Source organism: Anarhichas minor, unplaced genomic scaffold, assembly GCF_050575085.1.
Source record: "Anarhichas minor isolate MPS153535 unplaced genomic scaffold, ASM5057508v1 ptg000073l, whole genome shotgun sequence".
Lineage (NCBI taxonomy): Eukaryota > Metazoa > Chordata > Actinopteri > Perciformes > Anarhichadidae > Anarhichas > Anarhichas minor.
In genome coordinates this window covers 6,478,080-6,502,416 of record NW_027466519.1, presented here as the reverse complement: position 1 = coordinate 6,502,416, position 24,337 = coordinate 6,478,080, and the positions used below count along the sequence as shown (strand labels likewise).

Below are 24,337 nucleotides of genomic sequence, written 5' to 3'. Positions count from 1 at the left end.
TAATTTACCCGCTCTCCTTTTAACAAAGACCATCTGTGGAAACGAGATAGCGGAGAACAGAGTGTGCAACGGGGATGGAGCCTATCCATGAACGTTGAATTGAAATGTCCTTGATTCAACTTCTGCTTGACTAGAAAAATAAAAAATAACGCGGAAGTCGAGTTCAACTACATGTCTTTCCTTCTCTGTCGTCCTCTCTTCCCTCTAATCTTTTTCTTCCTCTCTTTCTCCATACTTTACACAACATTGCAAAACCTCCCCCTCCCCTCAAAATCCCCCTCTTCTGCTCTAATCGGGGGGCCAAAGCTGTAACAAACCTCTGATCTGGTCCCGTTAGTCATAGCTGGATGATGGAAACAGATGACTCTAGCTAGAAAAAGGAATGCCAAGAATGTCAAATAGTTAAGTTGAAAAGATGCAGCTGGGATTCAGCTCAAAGGCACATTCAGCCAAATGTCATGTCCGTGTACTACGGTGGACAGGAAATCAAAAAATTCCAGTATCAAATCCCTTTGTCCAAATACTGTAATGGGTTTTGTAACAAAAGTTGTTTCTTCACATGTTCACCACATAGCGCCTCGCATCATCACCTTATTAGAGACATTGGATGTACTGCTGGATCACAACGCCACCTTTATCTGTGAGGTGGAGTCCCGCCCCCGTGCTGACATCAGTTGGACCAAGAATAACCACCCAATCATGTAAGTTTGACCTCTTTCAACTAGAGCATTCATCTAGGAGTCCACTCTTGTAGGTTCATTCAGGACTATACCACGCAAATGACAAAAGATTTAAAAGGTAATCTGGGATTTACTTTGTCTTTATTCTGTCTTCATATTTGGTGCAAAATACTCTTTCACACTCAGGTATGTCACATGATACTTCCAAAAAGGAAGATGTGTTTTCTGTTCTTGTCTCAGTATTTGCTTGCCATTACAAGGCTAACCTCAAAATGGTGAAACAGCTGCCACATCATCATCCTCAGGCTATGGTTATGTTAAAGTGATAAAAAAAGCAATAGCTGTTAGGTATGGCCTAACCTAACATAACTTGCAACATAACAGGCCAAAGGTTATAAAAAAGACAATACCCACCCCAGTAACAGTTGGGTTACCCTGCTGCCGTCTGACAAGATATACAGAAGTAGGCTGTAAGACTCCTCAACTTACATACCCCATAAGATTAGCTACTCATTTTGACTGTCACAATGCTAATATTTGTGCAGGTATTTGCACAAGTATAATTTCTAAATATTGCCAGGTGCAGATATTGGTCATCACATATTCACTGATTGTTCCGCGTAAGGTTCATATTCGGCCTTTGTCTAACAAGTATAATTCTAAAGCCCAGACAATTTAAAAGTATGGTAAAAAGTCCATTGGTCTCTCCCACTCACAGTCACACTCTTTTTTGCTTCACACCGTCCTTTTTGTCCCACCAGGTACTATGACCCCCGGTACATTACCAGGGAGCAGGGACAGATGCTAAGCATCCCTCACGTGAGAGAGACGGACAATGGGGAGTACTGCTGCCTCGCCACTAACGGCATCGGAGAGGCAGCCAAGAGCTGTGGGGCTCTGCAGCTCAAGATGAGTATGTCTGCTGTGTCCCTCGGTTTTTTGTGGTGGAGTCTTCAGGAGTCTTCAGATTTTCTGAAATAATTTAATAATTTGATGATTCTAAACAATTGTATCTTGTCCGTCCCCTTCCGCCAGAGCCACAGATCAAACGCCATCCTACCAACGTAACCCTTCTGGTAGAATCCAAAGCAGTGCTGCCCTGCGTTACCCTCGGCAACCCCAAACCGGATGTCTCCTGGCTCAAAGATGACGAGCTCATCAAAGTACGCACTTTCTTTCACTTTGACGTGTACAGCATTGGCAAAGGGACGTTTTCCAGCCACATGAGACGTTTCATAGATTTAGCTACATTTGTGTCGGTCTGACCTGGACTGGGAGTGTGTGCGGGATGTTTGCATAGAGGACCACCTCTTCTTTTGGGTTTGGTTTCTATTGTCCCATAGAATCGGATACAAACATAATGGAATACAAATGTAGAGAAATCAATTCCATCTTTTAAATAAAGTAATAAAAATGGTCTCATCTCTGCCAGGTCAGTGACCGTGTTACCATTCTTGACTACGGTGCATTGAAGATCCATCACATACAGAAGGAGGATGCAGGACAGTATCGCTGTGTGGCCAGGAACAGCTTTGGATTGGCCTTTTCAAAGCCTGTCACTATAGAGGTCCAGGGTATGCATTTTAACACAGGTTCACTGTCTGTTCTTGGTACAGTATGTCTTTTTTTTTTTGAAAGAAAAAGAAAAGTGGAATATAATTGATTTGTTGCAATATATCGTGTGTCTGTGTGCATGTGTTCAGCTCCAGCACGAATCCTGCGGGTTCCCAAGGAGAAGCGGGTAGTGTACGGAAGCCAGATTTCTTTGGAGTGTAACGCCACGGGGAATCCCATCCCCTCCATCACCTGGCTGGAAAACGGGAACACGGTGAGTGTTCAGGTTCAGTGTGTGTTTTGTGAGAGCAAGTGTTTGATGGGTTTGACCAATATTCTAAAAGTTCCTTAAACAGATGCTGATTCATTTCGGCTTGTATCTTCTTTTTGATGTATCCCCGAGGGGTCAAAAAGCATCTAAACCACATATAATGAGACACTAAAGCTCTCCACTGAATTTTTCCAAAGTAAAAAAACATTATTTATGGTAGCTCCATCCGGCCATCCATCCGTCCACGTCCACTGTCTCTCATAAATGCTTGTGATCTTGCGGTTGTCTCCTTCAGCGTGGTTGAGTCCGTCTCAGATGTCAGTCCACACAGCCAGCAACAGAGAAATGTCATCGCACGGCTTGACATTGTGACACATTGTCAGCCGCAGAGCCCTGCGTAATGGGAAAGCTCCGACGATGACAGAGTAGATAGTCAGGAACGACCAACACGCACCGCAGTCTGATGAAAATACTCACGTTGAGTTTTTTATTTGTGAAATCTCCACTTACCGTTGCATGGATCTGGAAATCTACACAGTAGCGTTGTCCGCTTTTGTCAAATTAGCAGCGAACAGCTGCCTATAGCTGTCTGGCAAATCCAAAGAGACAGAGGCAGATGCACCAACTTACTGCATGAATACAGTGACTCATTTAGAAACAAATCCATTACTTGTCCTCTACCAGTCCTCCAGTGGATCTCTCTTTATGGTCTATTTGGGGGGGTGCAGCTGCACTTCACGTTCAAGGATTATGGTGTCCATGAGGACTTCCTCAAGTTCAACATTTTGGCCTTCGGAATCTTGTTTCTTTTTCTGTCGTCATCTTGTTTTGTTTTTTTTGCAACCAGAAGGGACACTAGAGGGTGGAGCTAATAAGACTTTTAGTCAACCAAAAAGGGTTACAACTAACTTCCATTTCAACTGAAAACACACTGTGAAAGGGTTAAAGCTCTAAGACGAAAACACAAACAACTCGCAGACTGAACAACGCCGTGGTAGCGACCTGTCAATCACAAGGTAGCCCCGCCCTAAAGCATACCCATTTGTTTGTGGTCTATTTGGGGCCATGTGGTCTAAACTAATATGATGTTCTTCTTTTTTGGGACACCGGGAACCGTACCGCTCAGTGGTGTTATTAATATGTCCATGTGGCTCAATAGATAAAACAATTAAGATCATAAACACAGAAGCAAAACTTCATAGTAACCTGGTCACGCGAGCAAAGGGCGAACGGGGGGGGAAACCGGGACACGAGGAGCACTAATCCACACGCACATACTGTGCCGCAAACGCACAAGAAATGACCCGCTTATCCCTCGCTCTCTCTCTCCCTCTCCCTGGATGTCTCTCTCTCTCTCTCTCTGTCTGTCTCACTCCTTCACACAGTCAATTTAAATGATTTAGCCGCAGGATCAGCGATATAAACAGCAGCGGAATTCTCATTAGGGTGACAGAGGATTGAAGAGATTGCCTTGCATTTAGCCGGTGATGCACAGTGTCATGGGCTTTGATCAGGGGTCGCCTCTTTCAAGATCTTAAGGCGTTGAATGGTTTGCATTAAACTGCTGACTTGTGCGAGACCCCGGCTTCGTGGTCCGACAGCCCGGCCATGTAAGGTGGTCTCACTGGGATATACGGCTGGCACAGAGGGCTGGTCTATGTTAAGTTCATGCAAAGAAAGATAACTTAAAGAGATTTAACAAAGGTACCTGCTGATGAAGGTTTTGAATAAACGACATAACTCAAACAGCTTTTGAGACCCAGAGTGCCAAATGTTGTGATCCGTGCTAAGTCTAATAATCTAGTGACGACGTTCTAACATGTAAGTCACTGTGAAGGTTTGGTTTTAATCCACCCTTGCAGTTCGAACGACATGCAATGCTTAAGGAGAATACATTAATCATGACTCATGCCGAGTGCAAACTATTTTTTATTTTTTTTTAACTTAAGTGAAACACCAGGAGAGCGAGATCTCCACTTCCTGTGTGAGAAAAGGTAATGGATCCGACCAAGAAAGGAGGAAAGAATGCTCTATTTAGATTTCAGTTGATGCGCTAAAATCATAGTCTGTAGGGGAGAGTAGGTCAGTTGGCCAAGTTAGAAAGCAACTATGCCGATGCCATTCACCGTGCTCATACTCAGACCTTCTGAATATTCCTCACATGTTATTCACAGTTTTGATGTCTACAGCATATGTTGTGGCTATTTTGTTGCTGTGGTTTCATTCTACCATACGGTGTTAGCTGTCTGAATTTCTGTTGGATGGGTCCGAAGGGTGTCCTCTCTGTCTCTGGGACGGTTGGGGACAGTACTGTAAAAAGTTCCAACCTTGATACAAATCAACAGAAAGCAGACAGAAACAAGACAGAGGCTTTTCCTGATTGAATAAGTCACGAGTCAATATTTACTCAAGTGGCAGCCAGTCAGAAACTATTTTTGGGTTTTGGGCTCTGAAAAAACGTGATAAATTGTTAGCAGATACCTTTTTCTCTCCAGGAATCTATTTTTTGTCATCACTGTTCCAGTAGTCTGTGAGTGATGAAACGTTATATGATGTTGATAAAAACAGAAGTAGAAAATGTCACTGTGACCTCATCCCTTGGTTTGAGGACCGCCTCGACATTTTGGCTTTTGGAATGTTGTTTATTGTGCCGGCCCTTGTTTTTTTTTTTAAACCAGAAGTGACACGAGAGGGTGGTGCAACCGAACGCTGAATAAGACATTTTTAGGGAACCAGAAAGTTGACGACCGTGAAAGGGTTAAAGTTCTAAGACAAAAACACGGACGACTCCCAGACCGGACAACGCTGTGTTAGCGACTTGTCAATCACAAGGTAGCCCCGCCCTAAAGCATACTCTGCTTTATGGTCTGTTTGACTCTAAATGGACCATAATGTACTAAATGAACATCATGTTGTGTTGAAGAAGACTTGAAACTAGAGATTGAGACCATAAACTCATGTTTACAATGTTTACTGACATCACTGTTCTGGTTTTTGGATTTTGTTGTTACGATCGCCACTCCACCTCTGTAAACCTCTGGCATCCTGATCTAAAAGTTTTTTAAGTTTTTAATTGTTATTTTTTAATCATGGACATTGAATTACTCATTTGACCACCTTAAGAAAAACTGGATTGTTTTTGTTTTTTTCAACCAGGCAGGAGACATGTATCATGCATGCCAATGCGGGCAGACAAACACCACATAACGTCTGGGTATTTAATAGTCTTGGGTGCTAGCTACAAAGTGATTACAGGCCCATTATGCTTGTAAATAATATGTGTGTGTGTGTGTGTATGTGTGTGTGTGTGTGTGTTGATTAAAATGTGTGAGCTGCTTTTCTGGCAGCTTGTTGGGCTCGTTAATTTCAGCGAGGCTGGATCGAGCTCGTCCCAAAAAACAGGAGGGTGTCAGACACAACTTCAAATATAGACATGTCGCACATCAGCACCCATACACACACACACACACACACACACACACACACTACTCTCTCTCCCATATATCATTTATATATTTGTGGGAGTTATGTGTCGATACAGAAACCAAAAACAACAATGGCATTTCATCTGGTTCCATCCGCCCAGTGTGAATACCAGGGAATTTTTAAATTTGTAAATGATCGCAGGCGGTTGTATTAATGCCAGACACATAGCTCACTGTATGCGCTTCATTTCATCAACTCAACACCCATGAGACTGCAATACAATCAGTGTATAAACACTTTACACATTTTGTTTTCATTTTATGATGGAAGATTCAGAGGCCAGATTTTTCCTATTTTTATAATCTGTTCACAATTACATTTTTCCATTACCGCCATCATCTGGTAAAGAGTGCTATTACATGGATAGACTGCCTGATCTCATCAGATAAAGCTCAGTTCTGTTGCTCTGAGTCTCTGAGTGATCTGAATACAACCAAACGCATAATCATCCTGGGACATCATTTTTTCGGTAATTTCTGGGTCTCTATTTTGAGATATTTTACCAAATTCTCATCTGGTTATCCGTAACATCCTGCCGCTTCAAATACAAGTTCCAACAATAAATACTGAGGATGGAAAGTCTGCTCTCAGATGTGCTGCCCTACTTCCTGCTTACCAACAAACGACAGACGGGCAATGTGAGCAACTAGCTGGTGAACACAGTGGAGCATCTGGCAGCTAGATGTTTCCCCCGTAAGCGAATATTAGTTAGTTAAAGTTAGGTTTATTGTTGTCATATATATACATATACAAAATTTAACTTCTGCATTTAACCCATCCCATAGCTTATTGGGAGCAGTGGGCTGCTGAGAAGCGCCCGGGGAGCAGTTTAGGGGTTCAGTGTCTTGCTCAGGGACACTTCGGCACAGGACATGTAGCAGCCAAGGATCGAACCGCCGACCTTGTGGTTGCCGGACGACCCTCTCTACCTGTCGGGTGGACAGAAACACAGCTCACAGTGAACACTAATGTTGTTCTGCAGCTCTTGGTTTAAATAGGAACTGTTTCCTAATACGTTTGACACGACTTCAAAATAATGCGATATGTCAATGTTGTGTTTTCGGGCTGTTCTGCTGCCCAGAAGTGGACGAAAAAAGTAAATCTTTAATTAATTAAACTACTTTAAAGCTACCAATTACCTAACACTATAGCAAAGCTATCCCAGGGAGAAATCTAGTTTAGTTAACTAAAACTAAAAAAAAAAATGGTAATGAAAAAAAAAAAGAAATTGATGATGACACTGTCGCTGTGTGAGAGCACTGAACAATATGAATATAGTTTACAAGCAAGCTACTGCAACATGTGGTTAAACTAGTTGAAGTACATGTAGGTCACTACTCCACAACACTCCTTATGAAGGCCATGTATTCATGGTGTCATTTTTTAACAGTAATTTGTGCTGATGCATGATGACACCCTGTCTGCTGTCATTTATGTAATTTGTTGGGGGGGGGGGGGGGTTATTTTCCAGATTTCGGGCGCATCCGTGGATGAGACTTTGACGGGCGAGGTGATCCTGTCCGTTCTTAAAGTGACGGCGAACAAGCCGGCCCTGTACACATGTCTGGCCTCCAACAGACACAGCGCCGGAGCCAACACCGTCAAGGCAACGGCCAGAGTCACTGTCGCAGGTAGTGACCCCTTCTTTTCCCTCCTCCGTTCGACGCTGACATCTGTGTGTGTGTTAGTGGGGGAGGGTCGTTGATGCTTTGCCTTAGTTGTGTTAGCTGCCAGTTGTATTGTGTTTTGTGTGGCTTCAGCTGTCTGCCCCCCCCCCATTTGGTTACTACCTAAGCGACACTCAGCCACACATCCCATGACAACAGTCGCCTAAAAAAAACGCACACACCCCTTCCTCTCCGACCACACACACACTGTCCCTCCACCTGGTTGTCCCTCACAGCTAGCTATGAGTGGGTGAGAGCAGCACCATGGTTGGTTTTCTTCTCCTGCCGAGACTAATTTTTGTCCTTTTTCCTCCTCTCTTCTCCCCTCTCCTCCTGCTTGTGTTTCTTCAACCGGCATTTTCTGGATATTGCCACTTCCCCATAGAGTGGAGGTAAGCGAAATGCTCCTTATTTCTATAAACTTTATTTTCCTTACCTTTTGTGCGTGGCTTCCCCACAGTTTTTTCTCCTCTCCTCCAGCACATTGCCTTTAACTGAATACTATACGGGCACTACAACCCTCTGCGTTAGAAGATGTACCGTTGCTTGCTTTAGGGCCTGCTGAAGACAATATGCATTTTAGCTCTGGCAATAGACTGCAATGCTCAGCAGGAGCCAGTCACCCATACGGCGTGAGCTGAATTTGAACTTTGCTGAACCACACCACAACCCCAGTAACCACATCTGGACTATGTAACTGCAGATAGAGAGAGCGAGAGCGAGAGAGTAATGTTGACCTTGGGATGCCTGATTTTCTGAGGTAAGAAAGAAGAAAGACACGGTGAATTGCAGGTCACAGACAAACAAAAGGATCAGGCTTAATGGTTAGATCTTACATGATATTCCGACCCATGACCACATCTGGACCGTATTTTAACAGGATGTAAAGACAGAGGGAGTCATACAGAGAGAGAAGAAAGACATGGTGGGGTTGATAGAATCACAAGTCAGCTTCAAGTTCCCCGACATCTGGAGGTTGTAAGTGTTGCAGTATACAGACAGGAGTGAAGGCTGTCGGACAGCAGAGATCCGTGATGTGTGAGACAGACAGACAGAAATGTGGATCATGTCCACGCTGGAGGACAAACAGACATGAGAGCTGGAAATCAAGCAGGCAGACAGAGTGGAAGACGGATAGAGAGGGACACAGAGAGACTGACAGGCAGGTATGACTGATCTCAAACAGGCAGACAGACAGGATGGAAGTCCATACGAGAAATCTACAACCCTTTTCCGTGAGCAACATCTGGATGATTTTAAAGATATTTCAGATGTACACCATGCCTTTTCCCCCGATTAAAAAAAACCCCCTCTTTATTCATTTTGTCCACAAACAGAAAAAATATTGGAAATAAGCAGCTTGAGTTTATTCTTTAAATCCAGTTCACGCTCCCTTGACCCCATAACACAATTTCCACACCTTACGAACACTTTGCTCATCCATCCCTCTTACAGTCACACTTCCCCCCCCACCCTTCCCTCCGATATCCCATCCACTGAATCCCCCCCCCCCATCCCCTCACACCCATCAGACCTTGCACCAAAGAAAGTACGGGACAAAAAAAAACAGAGAAGAGTACATATAAACATGTGTGCATAAAATGCACATTTAAATCAATATCACAGCATGAAATGAATAAATAGATGAATTAATCGAGCAGATGAAAGTGCACACGCCTCAACACAATGCAGTAAAGGACTGATTGCTCCGAGGACCCATAGTCGGGATCTATTTCTCTTTTGTACACAGACATTACGAATGGGTGCAGGTAACATTATGCGAGATGGAAACCTCTGTAAGTGTCACACGTCTCTATTTACTTTTTTCCAACATTTTTCTTCCATTTAGGTCTATGCGTGGTCACTTGACTTTTATCCAGATGTAGTTTAGATATATTGCTAATGAGTCCGACTAGCACATACAAATTACCATGCGACCCGTCCAGGGTCGACTCATCTCTCCCCCATTGTTATCAGGGGTTTAGATAATGGATGGACGAACTTGTCTCCCTCATAGAAAGACTGATATACCTGCTTATCCTCAAAGTACAAATCTGAAAAAAGTGTCATGAACAGATACTATAAATATAAACGCTATACATACATACATACATAAAAATAAAAAAAATACTTGAAATGTGTTTATCTCAAAAATGTCTTTCTGCCGGGACAAGTTGTGGCATGACTCCTCTTTCCTCATTGAATGTCTATAAACACCCATCAGTAAATATTTAAGCTATGAGCCAACTCTACACGAGACACTTAATATATAAAGTCCAGGCCGCTCCTATACAATATATAGTTGCAGTCATGCATGTTTACCTGGAATACGCTTATTTGATCCATTTACAGTGCTTAGTCACCATCAATGACATGAATTATTGTAGTTTTCTTTCCACTATGTGTTTTGGAGGACGTTGTAGTACTTAAAAAATCATTGGAGCTGGGAGACAGAAAGTCGTGCTGACATACAACAACAGACTTAAAGACACATGCACCAACTCTCTACTGCGTTGTGTCAAGCAATTCAACCTGAGAGTCTCTTCTTCCCACGCAGACTCTACAAGGGCGTCTCCGGCTACTGCAGTGCGTACCGCGGCGACGTGTGCCGCTCCGTCCTGCGAGACGACCTGCTGGTGTTCTTTAACTCCTCCCTCTCGGACCCCGAGGACATGCAGGAGTACCTGGTCCAGAGCTGGTGGACGGAGCTGGAGGGCCTCAGCGCGCTGTGCAGCCCCGCGGCACGCTCGCTGCTCTGCCACTCCTCCTTCCCCGACTGCAACCCGTCAGGGTTGGGACCAGCGCCCAAACCCGTCTGCAGGTAGCACACGCGTCTCGCTCTTTGTTGTTGTAGGAATAAGTGGATTACTGAATGAATGAAGTTGCATCTTCCTCTATTTCTTGTTCCTTTTCACTGAACAGAGAACACTGCCTGGCAGTGAAGGAGCTGTACTGCCACAAGGAGTGGTTAATGCTCGAGGGCAGTTCAGTCCAGTCTGGCTTCCTCAGCTCCTTCACCGGGTCCCACGCCTCCAGTTCAATGCTGCCCAACTGTCAGGCCCTGCCGAGTCTTCGCACAGACCCTGACGCTTGCACACATGTCCCTTTTGTAGGTAAGGTTGGCCTTACAGAGACAGCTTTGAGTGTCCCCCCCCCCCCCCCCATGAAAAAAGCAAGTAATCCAAAATGTGAAAGATTTCCTGGAGTAAGTTGGAAAAGATAAACAATAAAAGTAAACAATAAATAAATGAAAAAAAATCTCATTTAATTGATTGGATAGAAGCTGCTTAAATCTCGAGCACAGCAATGTTGCATAAGAGCCGAAAAGAAATGGAGCGTTACGTCAAAGAAAAGCAGCAGTTTGCCGGGTGCAGTTAGTTTTGGCCCAATAAAGCCCGGCCTGCTAAGCTGCGGGTCGCTGATACTGATGAGGTCATTACAAGGGTTCGACTCAGCTGAGCCAAAATACACAGCTACAGGCTTGTGTGCGCGATGTGAGCTTTAAAGGGCCGAGGCGTAGTAGTGGGTATGTTTGCTCTGTAATATAATCGGAACTGTGCTGGAATGACCCTCAGTGATGCACAGACTTTTTCTCAGATTGCTTGACAGCTGTGCTTCCTCTCAAAATGTATTTATTTTCTTATCTGCTCTTTTCTGCATTTCAGACATCAAGAAAGATCAAATCACGAGTAAGTTGACAAAGCCATTAAAGTGAAACACAAATGTCAATCAAATTCATCCATTCAATAAATAGTATTAATGCTGAATGCATTCTGTTTGGTATCGACAGCCACGTGTTTCAGCGACAAAGGCCGTTTCTACCAAGGCAGCGCCAATGTGACGAGGTCCGGGGTACCATGTCAGTCATGGAGCCAACAGGTATTGTGGCTTGTGTGTGTGTGTGTGTGTGTGTGTGTGCTTGATTGTTTCTAAAGCCACAATGTCACATCAGCACACAACGTGTAGAACGGATAAACCTTAATATCGTTACAGTGACTTCTGATTTTCTGTTGTCTTTTCTTTGGTTCTGGCTCTGAATCGCTAGTTGATTCTGAGTCTTCATGCTCGCTTCCTTTCTGATCTTGGCTCTCAGCTACATGAGAGTTGTTGGAGAGGAGCTGGTGGTCTCTTGTTGGTTCTGGTTCAGTGTGGCTGTGTTGTTTACTTCCGCTGGATGTCACATTGTTAAGATCCGACTGTGTAAGTGAGTTACTTTTTTTCCTTCCGCTTCTTTTATATTGTGCTCCATCTCTCAAGTTTGAATTGTTTGAATAGTGGATATCAAGCTGATAGCAGGTGCATACCGCCGCCTACTGCACGGGGGTTTGTGTAGTGATCATTGCTTCCCAATAAAAAAGTCACTACGGTTGCTGTAATGCTTGTTCTGACACGTGCCATAAATAACAAAGTCCAGTTTCGAATATAGGCATTTTATTTCTCACGTAATCAGAGTTCACCACTTTCTCTTCAGTTATCCATTTTCTCCTCATACCAATAAATCATAACATTTGCATTTGTTAAATCTGCACGTTCAAAAACTGTTTGCTTCCACCTATTAGCAACCACCTGTGCCCAATGAACCCACTGATTATATTACCTGTGGCCAGGATCACACCGGCACTACGCCCCCATGTGGTGGGAGGTTGTACAACAACAAAATGGCTCTTACACACCGGCCCCTAATTGGTTCTGGCAGTAGACAAAACAATTATTTATACGTTTTATGTAAGGAGCCATTACATTAGAAACAAAATGTACTGTTTTAAACAGTCAATTTCATAAAAACGTCCAATCGATAAATTATATTTCCATGTCTTGAAAACATGGTTTATTTTTACACGCCAGTCGCTTCACAAAGCAGACAAATCTTTGTCACTGGTCTTTCAATTATGCTGGTCTTGGTTTGCAGACGAACAGAACGCACTAGTCCTTTCCTATCAGGAAATGTCTGTAGTATCTTTCCAAGTATCCAGGATCCACGAGGCGCTGTTGAATCAACAACGACGGCGATATTTCCAGGTAAAAAATTTATTTTTTCCTCGTTCCATCTTTGCCTTTCTTGCAGTAATCAGCTGCTTCCCCGTCTTACTTAAAGTCAGCAAATTCATCTTCAGCATGAGAATCCAACCTACTGCAACTTTCAGTTTTTTCCAATTGGAAAGGTGAGTAATCAGTTGATGCGTGGGACTTGAATCATATTCAGTGACAATTGCATTTACTGTGAAGTTCCTTTTAACTTCTGGGTCCTCAGCAATGTCCAAATCCAAGACGTGCGCTGGCCACTCATCCTCTGGTTTCCACAGAAACTTTGAACTTTCAATCCATCTCTTTTGAACCAAATGTTCAATTTTCAGTCCCCTTGATGAGTCATCTGCTGGATTTTGTGCTGTAGGAATGTATCTCCACTGTGAAGGTTTGATGTATTTTAGTACTGATGTACTGTCAGTCCAGAGTTGTGACTTCTCCAAAGGAAGCTGTAGCTCTGATTGTAGCTTTTTGTCCACCTTAACAGCAAGAGCAGCGGCTGTCAGTTCCAAGCGAGGGATAGTCACTTGTTTTAGTGGAGACACCCTGGCTTTGCCAAGCATGAAAGCAACATGTACTTTGTTCTTGTTGTTTTGCAACCTGACGTATGTAACAGTTCCATACGCATCTTCACTGGCATCAGAGAAGTGATGCACTTGAGCAGATGCTGTGTATCCAAAGTCCTGTCAGTCCAGAGCATCTGTGGACCTTGAAACTTTCCACTCTTTCAAGATCTTCCAACCATTTTTTCCATTTCTGTTGAAAGAATTGGGGTACTGGATCATCCCAACCACATTTCAACCGACACAGGTCCTTCAAAATCATCTTAGCTGGGATTGTAAAGGGGGCTAAGAAACCCAAAGGATCATAGACTGAACTGATCACAGATAACATCCCATGTCTTGTGTGTGGTTGTTCTCGGATGTTAAATTTGAACTTGAAGGTGTCCGTCTCGATGCACCATTATAGTCCAAGAGCCCGTTCAACTGGCAATTTGTCTCTGTCAAGATCCAACTCCTTGAAGGTCTTGGATCTATGTTCTTCTGGAATTACCAATAGCACCTCACGACTGTTGCTGATCCACTTGGTGAGATTGAAACCTCCCAATTTGCAGATAGCTGTGAGGTTCTTGCCCATTATAGTCGCATCTTCTTTAGAAGGCAAACTTTTCAAAAGATCACTCACATAAAAACTTCTTGTGACCGTGTCAATTACTTCTGCTGGAAATCTGTTTTGATTATCATCAGTAAGGAAGTTTGAATATTCTTTGTGTTAACTTTGATCCTTCAGAAGTCTCCTTTTCAGTGAACTGACATGCTGTTTAGCAACGGAAAAGTTGTTTGGCATATTTACATGGGGTGTCTTGAAAGGCAACTTAATATTGTACTGGCCATCTTTAAGTTGTACTGAACCTTTCATTATTTCCATGAACTTTCTTTCTTCTATTGACATCTCCTCTTTGTCATTAGAGACAGTTTCACTGAAATCCTGATTGTACTGTCTTATTAACAGTTCTTCCAATTTGTCAACACCAATCCGATTAACAGTAACAGCAGGGTAGCTACTCTGACACTGCTTTGCACTGTTTCCATGAAGAGGTCCATTAATCACCCAGCCCAGTAGAGTTCTTACTGCATATGGTCCCTCTCCTCGGCTGTTGATCACTTCCCACGGTTCCATTAACTTTGAGGCGTTTGTGCCAATCAACAAATCAACATCAACAATCAACATTTCCTTCTGAGTGAACATATTAGGAAGCTCCAAAAACTGCTCGTCAGCAAATTCAGAGATTTCCAAACCTTTGACAATACAACTTGGAACAGTAGTACTGTGACCCATTGTACGTAGATTAATCTTCGATTTTCTTCCTTTGATGTTCAGCCTTTCCATTAGACTTTCAGAACAGAAAGTGTCAGTACTTCCTGGATCCAGAAATGCATAAGTTTGTACGATTTTGTTTCCCTTTTTACACTTAACATTGACAGGTAAGATTGAAAGGATGCCGTTACTGCCCCCGGCCCCTGTATGACCACAAGTAGAGACAGCCGTGCCACTCACCGACAGTTCCTTTGGCTGATCTTCGCCTTTGCTTCTTTCCTTTTTCTCAATGTGAAGAATGCTGGGATGACTTTGGTTGCAATCCTTGCTCATGTGTCCTATGCGCAGGCAACCAAAGCAAACTCTTTTCTCTTTCAGAAATTCCAATTTTTCCCGATGTGTTCTTTTTTGCAATTGTGGACAATGCTCCAATGCGTGTCCGTGCATACAATACAAACAGGAAACATTTGAAATTGTAGGTGACATACTTTGTGTTTGAGTCTGAATGCTTTTCTTGCTTGCATTCACAGCTGGTTCAGTAGACATAAAGACAGTGGTTGCAAAGCTGTTTCTTTTGAACTGCGCCTTTTGCTCTAACTTGGCCTTGTTGCTTCCTTTATTTACACCACCTTGAGTGTCTTGAATGTCGCCAAAGATTGGATCCGAAACGATCTTGACTTGGTACTCGAACTTGATTATGTCTTTAAAGCCAGATCTGCGACCTTCGGTTTCAGAGATGTCACACGCTGTCACTCTCCATTTCTCTCTGAGCTTGTACGGAAGTTTCTGCATTATTGTTTTCATGTTTGCAGGCATATTGAGTTAATCTAAATATTGCAACTCCTTCATAGCGTTGCAACACTCTCGTAAACACAATGCATATGCCTGTAGCCCTTTAACATCTTCTGCCTTAACAGGAGGCCATCCAACGATTTTATCCACATAGGCAGCTGTGACCTTTATTTCATTTCCAAAATGTTTTCCAAGAAGGTCTTTGGCCACAGCATAGCCTGTCTCTGGAGCCATGTGCTGGCAGCTACGCACCAGATCTCTAGGCTGCCCCCTAGTAAATTGCTCAAGATAATACAAACAATCTCCTCTGTTGTTTGTTTTAGCTTCCACACAATGTTCAAATGCTCTGATGAATGATCTAAATTTCAGCGGATCTCCGTCGAAAATAGGCATTTCTCTGTGCGGTAGAAACTGAGAGTTCTGTGATTGTATAAGGAGTGCTGTTACTTCATTTTGTCTTTGTAACAGACTGTAGAGATCTCCAGTTACTTGAGGATTGCCTTGGGATTGTGTTGCTGGTTGACCACCAGGATTTATATCTGATTGATGCGATTGGTGCTCAGAAATTTGCCACTTGAAGCTTGTCTGCATAGTCGCACTTTTACTTTCATATTTGTCTGCTTCCATTCGTTTTTCCACTGTTGCCTTAGGGTTGGCAGACCATGAATATTTCTGCCGAGATGATTCTTTTTGCAGTGGGTTGTATTGTTCAGCATGAGGATTGAGGTTTGCTCCTTTTTTGAAATAGGATTCCATTCCATCCGAATGTGCATTTGAAACACTGCCATGACACGAGGCATTCAATACTGCTAGTTTTGCTGTAGCTGCTGCTATTTCAGTGTCCATTTCGTGTTGCTCCTTTGTCCTCCTCAGCTGTTCCGCTTGTTCCTCCAAGACATGCCTTTTCTGTAGCGCTGCAGCACGTGCCATGAGTGCAGCCTTTTCTGCCTGTTTGACGCCGTGCACATGATGTTGTAGACTTGCTGCCTTTTGAGACATTACTTTTTCGACCTGAGCCCTTGTTGGAAGCATTTGATACATTTGAAATGCTGTCCTGAGGCTTCACATTATCCCCCTCATTATGAAGATCGCTACCTTCACTATTGAGGTGACTTTCATTGCAAAACAACCATTTGTTTACATCAGCAATAAAGTCATTGACACTCAGCATTTTTAGTTTATACCACATTTCATGTTTATCCACCTCTTCTTCAGGTAACAACCCCATCAACGTTTCATGTATTTCTTTTGCTTCACCACAGAGGACATTATATTTTTCAAATGTACCTTTTACCTCTATAACATAACCTGTATCACCCATCAAATCAACAAGTATCTCTTTGAGATTGTGTGCTCTTTGGAATTTCCCCTTTCTTTGTTTTTGCAAGTTGACAATTTTTTCCATAAGAGCTTTTTCTGTCAACTTAACAGTCCGCTTTTTTACAGCGTAGTCCATACCACCAGATTCAACCCGCGGCTCTGTCTCAGTTAAGAGTTCAGAACCGGCGGCGTGATCTTCTTCCATTGTCCGTTACGCACATTCAGTTTGGTGAATACGCGCTCAGTTCATTTATACTGTCACCACCAATGCATTGGATTTTACGCGTAAAGTCATGTGTGCACACAATTACAACGCTGGCCATTCCTTTGTTGGAGGTAGCGATACACATACCTTGGCGTTGAACTGCATACATTTGTTCTTACGTTCTTTTTCCTCCGTGAGACAACCGCAGCTCCAACCTGCTCCTGTGCGCTTCAAACAGCTCCGGTGCGCTCTTCCACCTCCGCCGCTTCACAGACTGCCTCCGGCGGTCCAACAGCTCCAACCAGCTCCGGTGACCTCACCGACTCTCTCCAGCGCTCCTACGGCTCCGGTCCAAAGGACGAGATGATCAGTAGCCCCCAGCAGCTGGTCCCGGCTCGTAGTCAAACGCCAGCAGAGCTCTTCCACGCCGTGGAAAAAAGTTTTTGACTTATTGTAGTGACCGTTGCTTCTCAATAAAAAAGTCACTACGGTTGCTGTAATGCTTGTTCTGACACGTGCCATAAATAACAAAGTCCAGTTTCGAATATAGGCATTTTATTTCTCACGTAATCAGAGTTCACCACTTTCTCTTCAGTTATCCATTTTCTCCTCATACCAATAAATCATAACATTTGCCTTTGTTGAATCTGCACGTTCAAAAACTGTTTGCTTCCACCTATTAGCAACCACCTGTGCCCAATGAACCCACTGATTATATTACCTGTGGCCAGGATCACACCGGCACTACGCCCCCATGTGGTGGGAGGTTGTACAACAACAACAAAATGGCTCTTACAGTTTGAAACACCATATTTATTATATCCTACCCACCAGCCCTGTGTTGTATAAAAAAACGTGATAAACACGTGAAAGCCTGTAATTCTCACCATCTACCATAAGAGAAAAGTCAAAGCTATGTGCCTATAGCTACAACAGCTGGTAGGGACAGTAACTGGTTTGTTAATTGACTGAGTGTTATTTAAATATTTTATATCACACACATCATTTAACAAGAGATCATATTTAATGCACTATACATTTTGGTTTATAAAAGTCTTAATCAGCAAATAACTATAGCTGTCAAGTAGTGGACTAAAAAGTACAATATTTGCCTGTAAAGTATATGTAACATACAATGAAAGAAGGCAGAATCAAAGTACAAATACCTTCAAATTGATTTTTATTTTTTAATGTTCAACATTTCATGTGTATTTCCATGAAATCTTCTTTGAGCCCTGATCCTCACTGTTCATTCACTTTTCCTTACTATTGCTGAGGCAGATTCTTTCACAGCACCATGTAGCACACCATCTACAATTTGTGTTTGTGTGCCACCTCTAAAACCCAAAACAATTTCATCAAGTTGATGCGATTACAAGAAATAAAAAATATAAAATAAATGAAACGTAGACAAAAAAGAAAAGTTGTCTATTGTACTGATGACAAAATGACTGACTCACCAATACAGAGAGGCTCTCAGCCTAAACATCACTGTTCACAATCTACTCAGATTACTGAAGTAAATACATTCTAAAAACAAAAGAAATCAAATTGGTCAAACATTTGCAGGAACAATGAACTCAAGAACTGAATTGTCTCCCGTGTATTTTGCAAATACAAGGCTACTTATCTGTATGCAATCTTTTATGCCTTGCCAATTGATGGCAATCACAGTATGTCTTCCCGCAGGTCTTTCAGAGGTACGGCTCCTCCCGTGTGGGCTCTTGTCATGTGAACCAACATGGCACCTCTAAGTCTGAACTCTTGTCCACATGTTTTGCAAGAATACGGCTTCTCACCTGTGTGTGTTCTCATGTGAACCAACATGGCACCTCTTTGTCTGAACTCTTGTCCACATGTTTTGCAAGAATACGGCTTCTCACCTGTGTGTGTTCTCATGTGAACCAACATGTCGCCTCTTTGTCTGAAATCTTTTCCACATGTTTTGCAAGAATACGGCTTCTCACCTGTGTGTGTTCTCATGTGGAAACTCAAGTGACTACTTTGTCCAAAATCTTTTCCACATGTTTTGCAAGAATACGGCTTCTCACCTGTGTGTGTTCTCATGTGGACCATCAAGTGGCTACTACGTCCAAAATCTTTTCCACATGTTTTGCAAGAATACGGCTTCTCATCTGCGTGTGTTCTCATGTGAACCAACATGTCACATCTTTGTCTGAAATCTTTTCCACATGTTTTGCAAGAATACGGCTTCTCACCTGTGTGTGTTCTCATGTGGAAAATCAAGTGACTACTTTGTCCAAAATCTTTCCCACATGTTTTGCAAGAATACGGCTTCTCACCTGTGTGTGTTCTCATGTGGACCATCAAGTGACTACTACGTCCAAAATCTTTTCCACATGTTTTGCAAGAATACAGCTTGTCACTTGTGTGGATTTTGTGATGAGCCTTCAATGAGGATGTCTTACTGAATCTTTTCTCACAGAAGCTGCAACAATGTGACTTCTCATCTGAGTGGGTTCTCAGGTGTTTGTCGAAATGCGACCTGAACTTGAAAGCTTCTCCACACGTGTCACATTGGAAAAGTGCTTTACCTGTTTGAGGATCACTGCAAGTCTTTGACAAGTTGTTAATATCGTTACAGTGACTTCTGCTTTTCTGTTGTCTTTTCTTTGGTTCTGGCTCTGAATCGCTAGTTGATTCTGAGTCTTCATGCTCGCTTCCTTTCTGATCTTGGCTCTCAGCTACATGAGAGTTGTTGGAGAGGAGCTGGGGGTCTCTTGTTGGTTCTGGTTCAGTGTGGTTACTTTCCTCATTAGGAGTCAACATGAAGGTCTCAGTCTCCTGCTTCAGCTCAAGCTGCTCTCCCTCCTGACTGGTGCAGAGTTCCTCCTGTTCCTCTTTGATCTGTGGAGGATCTGGGTCCTCTTGGTCCAGACTGGAGTTCCTCTCCTGAATACAGAGCTGCTGGTCGGAGAGAACCTCCTCCTCCTTACAGACATGTTGCTGTGGGAGCTCTGGAGGGACAGAGAGCAACATCAATAGGATACGACTGTGATGTTGAAGGAAAAATGCAAACAGTGCATTCACATGAAACCAGGCATACAGCACACCAGATATCATGACAGTGGACGAGGACAGGACGGTAAAATTAGGTGAACCCGGAAGAGAATACCGGGATCAGTATTGGAATAAATAGAATTTGCAACCGAATGTTACGTAGCTCCCTCACACTGGAGATAGTTGCTTAAGTTTGCAATCGATTATGAAGAGAAAGCACATGTTTTAGCTATATAACGCTACAGTCTGTGAATAATTAAATAAAACAATAGTCACTAAATAGTTGGACCAAATATATATTATTCCATTATGACAAAAAGAGAAAACTTTTTTTTAAACTTTGGACGACAAGTGTACCGTTTCCAGTATTTTCTGTCTGCCTCACCTGATGTTACCAACCTGTTCTCATCTAACAAGACCTGGGCCCCGTTCCTCGTTCGTGGCTAACTTAGTTAGCCGGACACTTTTCAGGATAAGATGACGTAGATCAGGCTTTTCGGTTCCACGAAGCAAGTTCGGCAAAATCACCATGGCAACACATCCATAAGCTTGAACCTGCTCCGGGGCAGGCTAAGTGAGGGTAGCTGGATAAGCTGGTCACTCCCCCGGAAGAAATGGCAGCTCCTGTCATTTACGGTAGTCTAATGCGCTTGTGCATATACTGGGGGTTATACGGGAGTTCCAGAAATGCATGTAAAGTGAGACACATGGTGATCCATTAAAACCAGCTGAGCAAACTAAGAAGCCTCTATTGCATTAATGTACAGCTCCCTTCCTCAGAGATCCACTGATGAAGGAGCGATATTAGTTAGATTAGTGTTTTATAGGGAGAGAGTTCTTCCACATCGCCAAGATCCGTTATCACATCATGATGACTTCCTATACGAGCGCTATCCATTCTGCCGACAAGGAATCATTTATTTACAGACCTTCTGGAGCCATACATTGAACACCACACGCTGCAGCCGAGCACTGACTGTCTCACACACTGGATGCAGCCTTGAGCTGTTCTGCGAGTGGTACATTTTTGTACAATGTCGGCGATGCGGAGAACATCGGGAAAGCCGCTGCATGCCGTGCTGTTCGTAAAGTTTATTTAGCGCTTAATGAACTGATGGATGTGTTCAATACATTACCATGGCACATATTGACTCACCATTCTGAATAATGCGTTTGTGCTTATAGTGTTTACTTGCTCCCATGTCCTCTTGATGGCTGCGTTGCATACATGGGGTTAAAAGCACTCATAATTATATGACAGTGTTATTAGTACACCAGCATATCATTGTTGTAGAAAATGATTAAGGTGGACTCATGATAAGAATAGAGAGAATCACACTATTTCTTTTCACTGCTTCAATTGATTGAATTTCTGATCATGAATAATACACACACACTGATCCGCCCATACAGAGATTCACACACACAGATTCAAACTCCTAGTTCTATATGGTAATCTACACAGACATGTATATACACATATATATAGTAGGCTACATGATACATACGCGCATACAGTACATATATCCTCATATTAATGAGTATCAATTAGATACTCTTTGGGCTTGTTTTATCTACTTATTCTGAAAGAGTTGAGATAATTATTTCCGCTATATCTCATTGGATGATAAGAATCATCCAATGAGCCATTAAGCCTACTGCCAGCAGTCACATTTAAAGACATATAATCTGATTGATTGGGGTGATGAGGCATTACAATTAGCCGATACATTTCCCAACACTTACGCATTTAAGTTGTCTGTGATATTTTGCCGTGCTTCTTGTCTCGCCCTCGCAGCGGTGGCAGTGTTAGATTTAGCCGTGATTATGGTCTTGAATTCCTCATATGCGTTCATGATCATCTCCTGCTCGTCAGCAGAGTAAAAAGAGGCTCTTTCTTTGAGTTTATTTAACATTGTACTGTTAGAAAATCATGGTTTCGGTGATCGACGCTTCCCCCTTTTGACGTAGGACGGGCACGCGCAATTATCCTGATCGTCTGGGTCGAATTAACGAGACTGTTTGAGAGGATCAGCCTTGGAGAAACCGACATAATCATCTCGTTAATTTAGGCTGCTAATAGGACATTTGATCGACCGGTTGCTGAACCACGTACGAGGAATGGGGCCCTGGTTTGCTGTCTACCATCTGCCTGAATCCACGTGAATGCAGCATTGATTAATACCAGCACACATTTAAACAATTTTAATTAAGTGGCATTTCTCTGTTTAGTGGTATTACAATGATGACGTTGTACTCACCTATCCTGTGTAACTTTATTACAGGTTTCCAAGCGATATCCAACAGTCTGCGCTGACGGTCCATCTCTTCCTCGTACTCGAAGATAGTTTTTTCAAAAACTCTGAATATTTCTTCAGCAGCAGCAGATAGTCGCTCGTTGACAAACTCTCTCAAATACTCAACTGAAGACATTGTTGTGTAAAAACAAATGAAATATGCATCTGCGCGAATACAACACTGTCGGCTATCCCTGCACGTGCATACAGGTAAGGCGTGTGTTGTGTTTACTTCCGCTGAGTTCGGTTAGAACGGAGTTCTCCTTCTTCTCTCGGTTTGAATGGCAGATATCAAACTGATAGCACGTGCATACCGCCGCCTACTGCACTGGAGTTTGAAACACCATATTTGTTGGAATGCTGATTCAGCGTTTTTTGGCAGGCATCTCCTTCCACATTTCTTAAGCTACAGAAACCGTTCAACTATCAAAATGTTCAGCTCTTTAAGGACATGCCGGCTACGACGTTTTATGTTTTTAACCTTTAAGCTTTTTGAAAAAATGTTTTGAATGGAGAACATTTTCAAATCCTCCTCAACTTCTTCAACTTTCAAATCCTTCTTCTTCCTCATACGTTCAGCTACAGACACCATTTCAACTTTAAAATGTTGAGAAAACCATGAGCTATTATTGTATGTTATAAGCTTTCTGATATGTTTTATACTTTTTGAACTGTCATATTTAAACTTTTATGATTTTTTTCAGTCCTTTTCTGACTTTATAATGGGTGTGTATTGCACAGCTCAGAGTGTGATGTCACTGCTAGAGTGAAGAGCAGCTTGAGATTCTTGTGAAAAAAGATATTTGTCTTTTGCCACTGACTCCACAATTTTCACTCTTCATGCATTATTTTTCAGTAAAAAGTTAGCTATTCGTGTGCTGGTCTAGAAGAATGAGAGTGGAATCCAACAGATTTACACATTTGGAAAAACAGCTTTTAATTGAGAGGAAAACCAACTATCTGCTCCATAGAGACCAATGCTAAATCTTACTTCAAGAACATCTTCCACAAAACACGGTACCCCCGTTTCTAGATTGCCAGTGAAGCCAGATTTTTTACACTACAGACACAATTTTCACATGATCAGTTCTTCAAGTCATCCTTCCTCTCCAGCTTTAATATCGGAGCAATAGGAGCTACGCTTATGGGGGTTTTGAGGATTTGTTTGACAGGTGTTGTAATGTTTCTGTATTGTAATTATGACCCAGACGAACAACGACTTGATGCACTGCAACAGGCTTTTATTCCGAGCTTCGTATACACGCTGTTCATGCGGTCTTGCTGACTGACCGTGTATATCTTGTTCCGCCCACAAGGTGGCGTGGTTCTACTGTGAACATCACATTGCCCTTTTTTTATTTTTAAAGAAATACCTAAAACTTGACATTCTTAAACTAGGCTTGCTCTTACATATTACTCAAACTTCAACAACTCTATTTACTGTACTGAACATTGTACTCATCTAGGGGTATGGCAGCTCTGTATTAACTCTATCCCTTAAAACATAAATTTTACACTCTGTCTTATAGAAATGTTTAACAAACACTTAACTTCTCAAACTTGGCTAAATCAGTACCTTTTTAAGTTCACAACAGATAAAATTAGTGTCCATGTCCCTGAGCATATTTATTGTATGCAGCCAAGAGATTGTCCACGTTTAACAGTCCATAATCTACCTATAGTCCTGTAGGTAGGCGGGAGGACGTCTGTTGTGCCTTGAGGGGTATCTCGGTGTTGTTGAGGTATTTGAGGCATCACTGTAATCACAATCCTCATCATCGGGATCTGGTGAGATGTCCATTACTTCTGGAGTGATCTTCTTGAAGAATGAAGAATTCCTGACAATGAAGTGTCCACTTCTGGCTGCTGTGATCATGGAGCCTTTGACTTTGGTCACCGTGTATGGCTTACTGTTATACGGTGCAGTGAGCTTGTTGTGCTTGGGCTGACGATGAAGCACAGCGTCACCTGGAGTGAGAGTGTGTGGTGTAGCATTACGATGAGAGTCTGCATGAGATTTCATCTTGGCTTTAGCCTTGTTGTCCCTTGCTCTCACTTCAGAGTCTGAACAGTTCCTTGCAGTGTGAGCGATTGAAGGAATCTTTGTGTACATTTTACGTTGGAACAACAGTTCAGCAGGTGAGCTTTCTGTTGTGCTGTGAGGTGTGGATCGATACTCACGTAGAAAGATGTTCAGTCGT

At 42.7% G+C, this 24,337-nt stretch overlaps 2 protein-coding genes across 3 annotated transcripts in view; one reads left to right on the top strand and one right to left on the bottom strand.

The window, feature by feature from the left end:
* The window catches only part of musk (muscle, skeletal, receptor tyrosine kinase), a 93,825-nt gene that overhangs the window by 5,303 nt on the left and 64,185 nt on the right, over positions 1 to 24,337 (top strand). Inside the window, exons 2-12 of one of the 2 annotated variants that reach the window (XM_076079956.1) lie at positions 571 to 701; positions 1,442 to 1,593; positions 1,716 to 1,843; positions 2,113 to 2,254; positions 2,384 to 2,508; positions 7,463 to 7,622; positions 8,044 to 8,050; positions 10,216 to 10,479; positions 10,581 to 10,771; positions 11,324 to 11,347; positions 11,449 to 11,537. In XM_076079956.1, the coding sequence (XP_075936071.1) occupies positions 571 to 701; positions 1,442 to 1,593; positions 1,716 to 1,843; positions 2,113 to 2,254; positions 2,384 to 2,508; positions 7,463 to 7,622; positions 8,044 to 8,050; positions 10,216 to 10,479; positions 10,581 to 10,771; positions 11,324 to 11,347; positions 11,449 to 11,537 (1,413 nt within the window). The remainder of the gene's footprint in view (positions 1 to 570; positions 702 to 1,441; positions 1,594 to 1,715; positions 1,844 to 2,112; positions 2,255 to 2,383; positions 2,509 to 7,462; positions 7,623 to 8,043; positions 8,051 to 10,215; positions 10,480 to 10,580; positions 10,772 to 11,323; positions 11,348 to 11,448; positions 11,538 to 24,337) is intronic. The other variant, XM_076079955.1, reaches the window with a different exon arrangement.
* Positions 17,982 to 22,350, bottom strand: LOC142935543 (uncharacterized). Its single transcript, XM_076079965.1, is given in 3 exon segments — positions 17,982 to 18,528; positions 18,530 to 19,796; positions 22,101 to 22,350. Coding segments are annotated over 3 exon segments (1,527 nt in total). The 5' UTR covers positions 22,273 to 22,350; the 3' UTR covers positions 17,982 to 18,440.